Here is a 13,124-nt window from a genome sequence, read left to right as displayed (position 1 = left end):
TGTTAATGTTGTGAATTGTAGGATGTCTAATTTCCTCTGTTAAGAAGCAATGTAAGGATTAAAACATTAAGAAATCTAAGCATTGTAGCATTATTTGAGGAAACTATCTGAATAACAGCAAATTAAAGACGACGAGCGAGAGAGACACATAACCATTATCATTATCATCAATCATATCATAAGATCGATGCTTGTGTGCTTCGTCGTGTTTGAGTTGCTAATTTTGATGATGTTCAAGTTGTTGATCAACGGCTTTAATTGTTCAACATCAGCCGTTCTTGTTGTACCACCATCATCATCATTATTATTATTATTATCCCAAAAGCCAACCAGGCAAGAATTATTGCAGAGATTATTATATGATAAAAACAAAATCATACATCTGACAGACGCTACTGAGTTTAAGAATGTTGAACACGAATACATATTAAGCGCGCGCACACACACACACACAATGACACAAACATACTATTCTGCCTACACACAAACATATTACTTGAAAGAGTTTCTACAAACAATTCAACCACATAATTTGATCATAACTAACATGATTGATAACAAAGCGCGACTTCACAACTACCATTGTACTAACAACATTTCTGACTGTCTGTCTACACTGCTGGCTTCTACACTTGATGTTCCGGCAGCAATTTTGCAACATACTTTCCATGCTTATTCACTTGGAGTGCGGTTCTTTCTTTCGACAATATCTTAATTAATTTTTCATGTAGTTCACTATCTCTTCCCTACAAAACAAAACAAAACAAACATACAAACAACCACTTGTCAACAATGGCCTTCTGGCACTCAATAATGGCTTCGTTGTAAATCAGATTTATATATCTTACCCTTGAGCGTTTTATTGCTTTCTGGATCACATAATTAGCACATTCATGAAGGGCTAATCTCACTAATTTATGTTTCTCAACAAGTTCTCGTATCACAAGAGAACTGTGATAAGTGTCAAGACATTTCTCTACAAGATGACTCCCATTCTTTGTTGTGCACAACACTTCAAGGAAAGGCAGCAGGGTATCCACTATTTGATCTGTGTGTTCCGTTCGCAGATCCAGTACATGTTGCACTATATATGTTCTGCATGCGTTACAAATTGTTATTAGGAACATCATCATAGTGTAGTTAGTATACAAATAATAAAAAAGGTTAATACCCACCCATAAACATCCAAGGCCAAGGTCTGGGCATTAGCAGCAATGCGAGCTAGGAGACCGGCCTTGAAGTCATGCACCATGTAGTCTAAGCACTCATTTAAACCGCGGCATCCATGCTTGTCTGTAGCTATTTTAAACCAATTGTAATTCTCCATCATGTTATCGTACAGAGGCTGCATCCATCAGTACACAACACCACTTCAGTTGTTCTAGTCCGAAATTGAGAAATTAAAGGATGAAAATCTTCAAGTTACCTTATATTTGTCTTCCTCTAATTCGATAAAACACTGCTTAACAACATGCATTCCGGATTGGTTAGTCATCAAAAGCACAGTAGCATCAGCAAGGATACGAGGCACGTGTGCTATTACTGCCCGCTTTTTCGCCACCTTGATCAGCGTCTGTATCAAATTACTCCTGCCCACATCCATACATACATACATACATAAAACACAAGTCTGACAAATAATAAAACTCAGAAGAGAAATTGAATTGATTGATTAAACATGCATGCATACCCATAGTAGTTACAAGCTGCATCGACTAGGCCATTCTTGGAACTTGTTATGGCCATTACAAACTCATCAATGAATTTGGTAGAACTGAATTTACAAAGGAACATATTGAGGGAGCGATTTAATGAAGAGTTGGTCATGTATTCAAAAGGATAGCGCAAAATATTAGCCAACATGTCTACTGTAATCAGCCTCCTCTCATCAGCAGCATCGGGATAAAGAGCAGGCAAGCCGCCTTGGGGAGGGACGACACTAGTATTAGGATAAAGACGATTAGGCAAGGCAGGTGAGAAAGGAGCAGGGTATTGCATGTTGCAAGGAAACGAGGCAAGGTTAGCAGCAGCATGAGCATTGTACAAATGAGGTAGTGGATATTGATCAGCCATGCCTAATACTTGTTGTCCTCCAATATTATAAGGTGAGGGTGGTGGTGACATATTAGGAGGAGGAGGATAGTAGGTCATCATGTTATTGTTCCCAATTGGTTGGGTGGTGGCACCGTTTCTTGCCCTAGGAATCGGCCAATAATCCTCCAGGGTTTGAGGCAGATACGCTGCTGCATCCACTAATCCATTCACATTATTTGACATACCATTTTCTGCTGTTTGACAAATAAACAAACACGCACAATTATATTATCACTTCATTCATCAATATGCCAACTCTAAATTATTATTATTATTATCCGAAAGAAAGTAAACAACGGCGCAATTAGAATCAAAGAAGACGTCTTTTCACATCAACATTGTAAATCATGATCACGTAATTATCTCTACTAAATCAAATTGGAGGCATTGCAGGGCTGTGCAGTATTTTTGAGGGAATTAAAGAAAACAAGAAATCAAAGTGAATATATTGATTATATTATAGTATAAAGAAAGCAGAATTAAAGAAAGAGGAATGTTTCGATATGGAACCTGTACCTGGTGGAGAGTGATGAGACAAGGTTAAGTTACGGAAAGCGGAGATTGGGTCATACTGGGAGGTTTGGGGTTGATAATGCTGATGATTGTGTTGCAGTAGTTGTCGTCGACGTTGGAATCGTTGCTGTTCCTCCTGCTGCTGCTGCTGTTGTTGATCATCAACTGCTTTCGACATTGAAGACGATGATTGACTAACAAGATCACCGTTAGGATACATGCTTTTCTTATTCAGATTCTCTTAGGTTTTTTTATCAACAACCTTAATAAGGTTTTTATATGTTTCCTGCCCACCCTTCACACTTTCCGTTTTCCAGCTCTACGCTCTTAGACGACTTCTTTTTTTTTTTTTTTTTTTTATATTTTTTATATATTTTGGTTTCCACTTTTCTATCTTCTTCTTTTACTAATAAATAAAAATATACTCGTAATTTAAAAATAAAAACAATAGCATTAGTATTACTATTAGTATTACTATGTTTTTTCTTTGTCTATACTCTTGGAAACTATTTCCATAAAAGTGTTTCGGAAAAAAATTAGATTAAAATTTGTTTCCAAAATTATGTCGATGATGATGATTGGCTATTGCGGACATCGATTCTGAATTGTGATTGGTTTATGGTACGTCATCGCTATGATGTACACCGGGTTTTTAACATAATTATTTCCTTTTCAATACTCGTAATAATAGTATTAAAAGCGAACATTAATTTGCATTTTTTGGAGCACTTGTCCCATAAATATAAGATAGAGTGGGATACGAGTGTTAAAGTTTATTTTCAAGAGGTAAACATAGAAGTTTAAGATAACTCGAGGTAAACATAGGGGTTTAAGATAGCTGTATTATCTCTCCCAAACAGAAAATGATTGTTGAGAATTTGATTATGATCCAATAGTGGGAGTGTTTCTTTCAAACAACAAAGGATATACTGTAATCCATAAGAGAGCATAATGAATAAAACAATTGTATACTACTGTAATGCTTCAGGCTCACTCAAGGCCTCAAGAATCGTTAAATCAGACTCCGTCTTTGTAGGTTATGTAGGGAGGTAAAAGACTAGCGAATCCATAGTATGTCGACACTCATTCTGATTTAGAAATAAACCAATGTGTTCAAGCCTGGCACACAAATTAAAGACTTGTACATTCCTACAAAGCGGCAACGCTAGCATGGAGTATCAACAGCTTGATTTCCGGATTAAAAGTATTAATAATCAACTCAATGTACACCACTTCACAGTAATCCATCAATCATTTGTGTGAAATGAGTGTTATCTAAGGAGTACAAGCAGTTAAGTAATTGGTCGTCCCTTACTCAACATCCATGGGATAACAACTTATACAACATAATTCTACTTGTAGCTTTTAACAACCAAAACTGGGTCATACCCTTCATCACCGTACTGTCAACACTAAAACTTTGTCGATTATACCTTTAATGCTCTTGCCAGGCGTTTAACGTGAATTAGCCGCAATCTTTTTGCCCAACCATCTGAAAAATACAACTGACAAACAGTGAATCCACAATTGTAAACCCGACCAAGTACTAGTTGCTGTTTTCATCCAAAAGAAACAAAAAAAAACTTACAGTCTAGGGTGATTCCAATTTGGAGGGTAGCATCAGAATGCAGACGTCTAGCAAGATGTCGGATGTGACATAAGCGTAACCTTCTAGGCATTCTTGGTGATTTAGGAGCTGCTTCTAGACAAGGGGAGTGATTAAGAAGTTTGGCGTTGTGAGCCCTTATCCTTCTGAGTTGATAATTAAGACGGCGCCTCGCAAGATGTCTCTCCCTTTGTTCTCGGCTCATGTTCTGTCTTCTTTCTCTGTCTCTTACACGTCGTCTTTCTCTTTCTTTTTCCCTCTGCTGCTCTCCTCCTTCTCCTTCTCCTTCATGCTTTAACCTCATCATTTCCTCTTCCCACTCCCAACTTGTCTAATACACCATTATTATTATAACAAAAGATGCAACCTTGAATTCCTTACACTGAACAATCACCCATTATAATTTGATCAGAACAGCTACAAGTTTCACAAATTAGTTGGCCTGATAACTGTAAATGACTGCGTAACCTTATTGAACGAAGATTAGGACATGATTTTTAGACAATGCATCCAAATCACCCTATAAGGGGAGTTAGGAGAACAACAATTCGTACAAGATTTGAAGACGATGCATCCATATCACCCTATTGAACTAAGATAGAAAACGATCTTAAAAATGTAGATAGGAAAAGCATCATATAAGGAGAGTTGGGAGAACAACATGACTCCAGTACATCAAAATACCATGTTACCAGGATATCGCAAATTAAAGGAGTTGGTCTATAACTAAATGTGTTGTTAACCATAGAAACTTGTCAAGGCCATTATAAAAATGCATAAAATAGTGTCAAAGTGCATTATTTGGTAACTTATTTTGTTAAACCATCATGGTAACAAGTGAAAAAACAGTAAATCTGAGTCCTTTGAACACGGGGAATGACATTATATAAGTCGACATTAGATATTTAGTTACAGAAACTTGCATTTGCATTGACATAAAAATCATGAGTTGATACAAGATGGACATAGGAATGCACATTACCCGTAAAAACAACGTAAACAACCAAACGACAGTACCAATCTGGTTCGAATTTCATAACAAAGGAAAAATAGCATTTCAATTGGTGGCGGATGTGTCACTGAAAATCAAGTCGTGAGTATAGAACGGAAATTATAGATTGTAATTTGTGTAGAATATTGAAATCGGAGAAAATGCAGAAAAAACGTATACGGAGACCCAATGTCACATAATATGCACCACTGATTTGAACAAAGAATAAATTAGAGTAATGTAACGTACGAAAATAATGAAATTGGAAAAAAGGAGAAGGATAATTGGACGGACGGACTTGCCTTTTGCTTTGATCGCCTTCTTTACGAATGATCTGTTGATGGACATGGGAAATGTATGTCACTCTTCTTTTGATTTACTGCCCTTATGCCTTTAGGTTTTCCTGCGTTTTTAATGAAAATGAGATATCACCGTCTCAAGTTTAAAACAGGTCAAATATGTTAAATAAGAGAAAAAGAGAATTTGTGATCAAAATTAGAGAGACCGTTCGACTCGAGAAATTATGTGATCTTAGGGGGCGTTTGGTTCAACTCATAAAGGTATGAGGCATGGGTTTGGAATGAGTCAAACTCATACCAAGTGTTTGTTTGGCAAAAATAGGGGTTTCATACCCATATCCCAAACCCATGAGGTATGGGTTTCTCATACCCAAGGGGGAGGTGGGTATGAGATTGATACCCATGGGTATCAAGTAATAAAACCAAAAAACATGAAAAAAACTTAAATGAAACATTTTAAATGATTTTTTTTTACATTTATTTGATTAACTCTTCATTTTCATGATTTTTTAGTATCAAAAATAATTATTTTCAATGTTGTATTTTAGATTTTTTTGACTTTGATGAAGTTCGATCTCATTCCACCTGAAATTGAAACAAACGCATGGTATGAGGAATCAAGTTTCAAACCCATACCACTCGGGTATGATTCCTGATTCCAAACCCATACCCATGCGCGAACCAAACACCCCCTTATATGGAGTAATTACCAATACGTTATAATTGAACTTAGAAACCGATGGATTATAAGATTCGTAATTTATTTTCGCAGTACATTTTTTACTCATTATAGTACTTTTTGTACCGGACTTTCCATTTGTCTACCCTTAACTAAAAAATATCAAACTTAATTTTCTCTATGCCTCTCTCTATTGCTAACTCTTTACCTACCTCAAAAATTATTCAATTATGAAGGATTAATCGAATCACAAATTCTTGTTTGTGACGGTATATATCCGTCACTTTTGAGTGACGGATACCATTTTACCTCACAAAGTACCCACTTTTTCTCTCTCTGCAACATTATTCATGTGGTCCCCTTTCTCCACTAACCCATTTTGTTACCATTTTATCTCACAAAATATCCGCCACAAATGGTAACCCGTCACAAGGGAGACCAATTGTAATCGAATAGAGCAAGTCTTTAATTCATTTAATCCAATATTACTAATTAAATTGATTCTTTGCTATAATTTTGTATTTTTTAATTAGGGTTTATGTTAAGATTAATCAAGGGATAATTGGTGTGAGATGGCGGGAGTATTGGGTAACCGGGATGCCACCACATGCCGGTGAGTAGGGCGATAGAGGGTCGTCGGTGACTAGTTTGACGGAACATAAACTTATATCAGATTAATTGAACACGAAAGTGAATAACTGGTTAACTGAACAAATACCTCAAACTTTGTCGAAAGCCAACATAAATTAAGGGTGTTGCTTTTTCACATACGCATTTTACTCTTTTACATACACAAATTACCTTTGTACCCTATAAAAAAAATCATCCCTTTCCCACCACTGTCAGTCTGCCACCATCTCCATCCCCGACCACCACCAACAATCCCTATCACCGGCGACCCACCCACCAAAGATCGGCCACAGACACCAGCTACTTACCCCAACCAACGACTATAGCCGGGATCCCCAGTCAATTCATGTTTTTCTATGTATGAAATAATTTATTAATTAATTGGAAAAAAAATGACAAGACAATTTAGTCTTGAAAGACAAATTGACAAGGAATATGTAAAACGCAACTTTGTGGGATGCCGCACTGCACTACAGCTTCGGCAAATTCGTTTTTTATGCACAATGCAATTTCGTGTACAACAAATTAATGTTTTTCGACAAATTGAAGTAATACTTGTTCGATACATGAATTAAGATCCATAATTTGAAAATTTTAAGTGAAATTTAATTACGTTTTAGGAGAAAGAGAAAAATAAAATCAAGGGTTTTAGTTGAGGGAGGGTAGTGTTTGGAAACATTATGGAAAAAAATGTATGTGAAAGAGTAAAACTCGTATGTGAAAGAGTAATACCGTAAATTAATTCTTGTCTGTATAACAAATTCTTAATTTCTTAGAGATTTAAACAATGTGTTAACGAATACTAAAACTGCTCACTATTTGGCAATATTATAACATGGTTGGCTAACCAATCGTTTGCGGATCGATCCCCCACAACTGCGATTGGGAGGGGTTTAAATATCGTAATCCTTGGACACGCCCCGAAATCCGAATTAGTCGGCTCAATGTGGTTCGGATTACCGGATGGTTTAGACCAAAAAAAATAACATGGTTGGCTGATTGCCCAGAAGGAATATTTGTGTGCTGCAATGAGTAAAATTTGTACTGCGAAAATCAAGACCCATAAGATTACACATCCCTTAATTCGCTAATCCCATTAATCTTCAGATTTACATATATAACAAAAAAAGGTATACGAGGATTAACCAACCATAGTCCAATACTGTTTTTGGACTTTATCCATCTTGTTATTAACCCTTTGCTCGGATAGGAGAATCGAAGGGAAGAGAAAGGGAACCGGAGGAGATTTCTTTTGTTTAATTAACAATTCACTGGACGAGTGATTTGAAGGGAAGAGCTACTCAATATCTTGCCAAAAAAGATCAATTCGGAAGAAAAACTCTCCCTTTCACTAATTTTAACACCAATTTTTAATTATGAAAGCTAAAGGCCGAAACACATCATATAATACAGCAAAAAGAAAGAAAGAAAAAACCATCAAGTGAAAAATGTATTTTTTTTACATGGCTTAGTATTAGTGGATTTCCCCACACATTCTAATAAGTATAAAACGATTCCAGATATTTAACACCAATTTAGTATTGATGCACCAACAAGTTGAGATTATAGCTCTACATATTTAACAGCTTCTACTTGCCCATCCTCTATTTCTCTCGACTACAGCTCATCCAAAGCAGAAAATGAAGGGGGCTAACCCAACAAGTTTGTTACCATGTTAATGTGACTCATACTTTGTACAAGCGAAACCAAGCACACACTTAATCTAATGAGATACTGAATCAGCACCAATCGACACCAATGGTTACTTTCCTCATCTCCATGAAGAAGAAGTTGCCAAGCGCCGCGTTTTCCAACCTAGGCATAGTGCTCCCTCCCACTCCTCCAGCCTGTAGTTTTGATTGAAATTCTTCATTAACCCTCTGATTCCATTATTAACTGACATACTCAAACCCACCTGACTAAATCCCGCCATGCTTAGTCTCGCCCTCCATTTCCCATACGGCTCATGCCTCTCCACCCTCTCTTCATTCTCGCATGCTATCATGTTCACTATGTCCCTTGCTAAACAATGTTGTTCCGCATTTATTCTCTTTTTATCATCTCTCCCAAGCGCCACATCTATCGATTCAAACATGGCCGTGTAGTAATCCAGGGTCTCCAAGAATCTGTGCATGAATGGAGGTGTATTTGTGTTTGATTCTTGTTCTACTATGGTCACCACTCTGGGTGACAAGCTCTTTACCAGCCTTAATAGCCGATCCCTATGGTTTGTTGTGCTAACACTTTCATCTGGCATGTGGTGTAGCATGTACGGGAAGTTCACTGCCAACGCTTCTCCGGGCTGTACTCTGAGATTCTCGCATTCTACTTGGCAACCGGACATTGCGGCCGCATGAAACTCAAATGGAACACCATGGGATTCTGCAGACTTTGACAGTCTCTGTCCCACCACTTCGAGCCCTCCACCGCGAGCATAGGCTGAATTTGAATCGTCAACCCCAGTGATACGAACAAGTGGGGCCCTACCTGGCTTGTTTGCTAATGACTGAAACAGCAACACCCACTGAGTACCCATTCCAATTTGAAAATCAATTATGTGAATGCTGCTTTCCCTCTCCATAGCTTCCTGGATTACGAGATTCGCAGATATGTATGCAAATTGGTAGTATGGACAAACCTCGTACAAAATGTGCATGTAAGAAAGCAGCTCAGAGCTCGTGGGTTGATCGCACCTTAGCTTCTTGTAAATAGTATAGCCAGAGAGTTCGAGCCTTGCTCTCAACCCTTCCAGCATGTATGCAGCCAGTCGTTCAAAAGGTTCCCCACACACTGATACCCTCTTACTCAGCTCATCCAACAAACTTGGTGCTACTGAGAAATCATTGTCTGCAACAGCTTGCGCACACAAACAAAGAACCTGTTTCAAGCCCATTCTAGGAATCAATTCCAGGACTCGTTTCAAAGTAGAGGAGGCCTCAAGGTCTTCCTTGTGGCTCAAAGCACAATAATGGTTATCTATCACACATGAATCAGGTCCCAGTAAAGAAACCTCCACCTCCCGGAGCCTCCTCTGAAGTTCGCTGCTCTCATCAACCATAGAGCACCCACTAACCGGGGAACCATAATTGTTGTCAGAGGAATGATGAGGATCGGAGATGTAAGACTGAGGAGAAAACTGACTTCTGATTGATGAGGTGCTGACATCTGATGGAGAGTCGTATACATTACACATGCTAGTCGGTGGAGCTGAGTCTAATGTAAAATACCCTTCATTGTACGCTTGGAAGGACATCTGGGTTTCATTGCCAGTATCATCAGGTTGCATATTATTATTGTATGAGACACAAGGCGTCATCTCCTTTTCATGCTGGTAAAATACCCCGTGCACTCCACCCGTACCCTGGTGATTCTTTGAAGTTTGCATCCGACAATAACAGAATCTATTTATCCAGAAAAGATTGGGTCTAATACAACTATACAAGTGATGACCTATCTGCAGGCAGATATGATGTTTTGTCAGAGACTTTAAGAGAACAGAAGCGGCAGCAGTTTCTAGCACAAACAAGAGGCTCGCATTGATAAAGCTGTTGTATCTGCATCAGAAGTTGTAAACTGGCAGTCAGAACTCACCCATTTCAATCTTTCTAAAATGAATGCAAGATGGAAATCCCAACACTGTAACATCATCTCCTTGGAGATTCTTTCAAAAAAAATAACTCCTAACAGATAGAGGTTGAACCTGGTTACATTTTGATAGTTTGATGTAACCAACAAAAAATTCAGACAAAGGCTACGGGTAAAAAATGACAATGAACTGACTAAGGAGTTAAGTGACCAAATGTTTCATACTTGATACATCTGAAGAGCTTGAGAACAAATGCAGAGATATCATCAAGGCATGCAAATATTGTCAGTCAGCAGATACATGGTCTTTTTCAATTAGTATACCTCACACGAGTTCACACAGATTTCATTATCGCAATATCAAATGGAAAATTTTTAATGAGACAAGCTAGTAAGAGCTTATGACAAGCATTTGAGTTGACACCAGCCTATAAATGTAAGTTAATGCAGACGTCAACATGTATCCTTTACATTTGCTGGACCATCTTTGATGTAACACATTGAGTGAAATATAGTGACCATTCCAAGTCTTACCCACATAAAACAACATATTCAAAACCCCAACCTTGCCTTAGTTTATTATAACTAAAGCAAAAGATGGGGATGAAACTGTGTAATCCCAAGTTTATCTTAATGCAGTGGCATAAAACAGCAAAATGCAAATTCATATATTAAAACATTATAAATTAGTAGTTGTTTGTTTGGACTCAAAATAAGGCAGGAAGACCATGATTTGCGTTGTAAGAGGCTAATTGAAGGACCCAATTTCACTCCTCTCCACTTGCGTCTAACTTAGTCTTGCTAACCAAGAGAGGAACTTGTCTCCCCCCTCCCCCCCTCCTCTGACAAGACCCCTTTATTCAAACAAACTAAGAATATGACTCACTTTTGCTGCTTTTAGTTCAAGAGTAGCTCAAATATTATCCGAAATTGATGGACATACAGAATTACACATACATCTGTAATCTGTTTATGGAATAAAGTGTTTTACTTGAGTGTTAGTTGAAGATGTAGATAGAATAATCCCTAAAAATAAAGTTAGGTTGGTAGCACAATAAGGAATTAGAAGAAAACATAATCTTTTGAAATGAATGTAATTAAAAAGGCGGAAAAGGTGGGCTAAAAAAGCATAAGACAGATTGGAGCATAATTAAAGAATGAAGAATTGATTAAGGAAAACTGATGAAATCTTGCAATACAAATTAGAATAGTTGATGAATGAAGCAGCAACAAAGATTATTAAAGAAAAGTGATGAAATCTTAGGAGATGCAATACAAATTAGACAGCATAAGTAATGTAAAGAAAATGACAGATAAATGATTGATGAAATTGAATATGAGATGATAGCAAGCAGATAATTAAACAAGAAGAAGCTAATGAACAAGTATAGATTCAAGTAAAAAATAAAGAAAACAAAGATAGATAGATAGATACCTTAGTTAGTAATGAATCAGAAATGGAGATGAGAAAGAGATAAGGAAGGAAGGAATTTAGCAGTAGCAGGATTCAGGAGATGGAATCATGGAATGAATGAACATGTCGAGTTTCCGTATTATTATTCACTTCGTCTAACCCAAACTTGTTTATAGATATCAACCAACTACGGAGTACTTTTCTAACCCCAACCCCAATTATTCCCCAACATTTTATACCCCACTTTAATTTAACTAGGCTACTTCTTTTTATTTAATCTAATCTAAAAACATTTTTAATGTGAGAACTTGTAAACTAGTAGCTTAATCATTGGAGTTGTCCACGTAAACTAGTTTTACTCTAAAAAATTTGAACTAGTACTCCATGAAGTTACTTGCTTAAATCGACACATTAGATAAATGTAACCAATAGGAAAATAGTAGTCATATTAATTAAGTTTTACTTTTATGTTGAAAATTTGAAAATTGAATAAATAAATAGAAAATTGTGTTAAGTGGGTCCAATCAAACTATTTTTTTTTGTGTAAACCGGGGTGTCCACCGTCGACACCAGTGTATAATCCCCTCGCCACGCGTGCTCTCACGAAGAGGTAAACGGTTGCCCAAAGGGTTTGCTCCATTCCCATAGGCAGAGATCAAACCCCTAACCTCACGATTCCAATTTAACTATTAGTAAGTTGGTTAAACCATTGGAACAAAATGTAGCTTAAAACATTGATGTGATAAAGCTAAATCAGTAGTAACTAGCCTATCATTGGAGATGCTCTAATACTCTCTCTCTTCCATTTAATTTAACCATGGTCACCATCAGATGGATGGCACACTATTTTTTGGTTATGCTGACAAACTTATGTAAAAGCCGTTTTATCTAAATATTTAAGAAATTTTATTTGAAATAACCCAATAATCATATATTTCTCTAATGCAGTTGTCAATAAGCTGACATGTCATCTCAATTTTTGTTCACAATCTGACGTGGCGTTAAACTAGAGACTATAAATTATAATTATAAAACAGACCTGTGAAATAAGATAGTTTTATTATTCGGTATATAAAACATACGGAGTATATTAAAGCATAAAGCAGACCCGTGAAATTCACGAGTTTAAACCTAGTATATATAAATATAAGTTTTAGTAATTATTGCTAGTAAAAGACGGTCCTTCTAAACAATTTATAAACACAGTTTTATACCGGAATCTCTCTTTGTTTTAGTACGACATAAAAACGAGCCTAGACATGTGAACCCAAATATGAGACTTGGTGACGAGTAGCCCAATATGTATCTTCCTA

The 13,124-nt window shown here is 36.9% G+C and overlaps 2 protein-coding genes and 1 long non-coding RNA gene across 4 annotated transcripts; all 3 read right to left on the bottom strand.

Moving 5' to 3' along the window:
- Positions 1-332: 332 nt before the first annotated feature.
- Positions 333-2,916, bottom strand: LOC141593966 (uncharacterized). 2 transcript variants are annotated; one of them, XM_074414184.1, is made up of 6 exons: positions 2,611-2,916; positions 1,691-2,288; positions 1,427-1,589; positions 1,176-1,345; positions 849-1,095; positions 333-746 (listed from the first exon to the last, which is right to left on the bottom strand). In XM_074414184.1, exons 1-6 carry the CDS (start codon positions 2,825-2,827, stop codon positions 627-629), a joined length of 1,515 nt encoding a protein of 504 aa, XP_074270285.1. In that variant the 5' UTR covers positions 2,828-2,916; the 3' UTR covers positions 333-626. The 2 variants fall into 2 exon arrangements, with proteins under 2 accessions (XP_074270285.1, XP_074270287.1); XM_074414186.1 differs by having other exon boundaries at positions 1,691-2,285.
- Positions 2,917-3,782: 866 nt separating this feature from the next.
- On the bottom strand, positions 3,783-5,637 carry LOC141595904 (uncharacterized). The gene is made up of 3 exons (XR_012522333.1): positions 5,507-5,637; positions 4,196-4,595; positions 3,783-4,099 (listed from the first exon to the last, which is right to left on the bottom strand). It is a non-coding gene; the product is annotated as an uncharacterized LOC141595904 (long non-coding RNA).
- Positions 5,638-8,231: 2,594 nt separating this feature from the next.
- LOC141595903 (scarecrow-like protein 21) lies at positions 8,232-12,039 on the bottom strand. Its single transcript, XM_074415857.1, has 2 exons — positions 11,833-12,039; positions 8,232-10,366 (listed from the first exon to the last, which is right to left on the bottom strand). Exon 2 carries the CDS (start codon positions 10,195-10,197, stop codon positions 8,584-8,586), a length of 1,614 nt encoding a protein of 537 aa, XP_074271958.1. The 5' UTR covers positions 10,198-10,366; positions 11,833-12,039; the 3' UTR covers positions 8,232-8,583.
- Positions 12,040-13,124: the final 1,085 nt, after the last annotated feature.

Source organism: Silene latifolia, chromosome 8 (assembly GCF_048544455.1).
Source record: "Silene latifolia isolate original U9 population chromosome 8, ASM4854445v1, whole genome shotgun sequence".
Taxonomy (NCBI): domain Eukaryota; kingdom Viridiplantae; phylum Streptophyta; class Magnoliopsida; order Caryophyllales; family Caryophyllaceae; genus Silene; species Silene latifolia.
The sequence above is the reverse complement of the archived record's forward strand: the minus strand, read 5'-3'. Positions and strand labels throughout refer to the sequence as shown.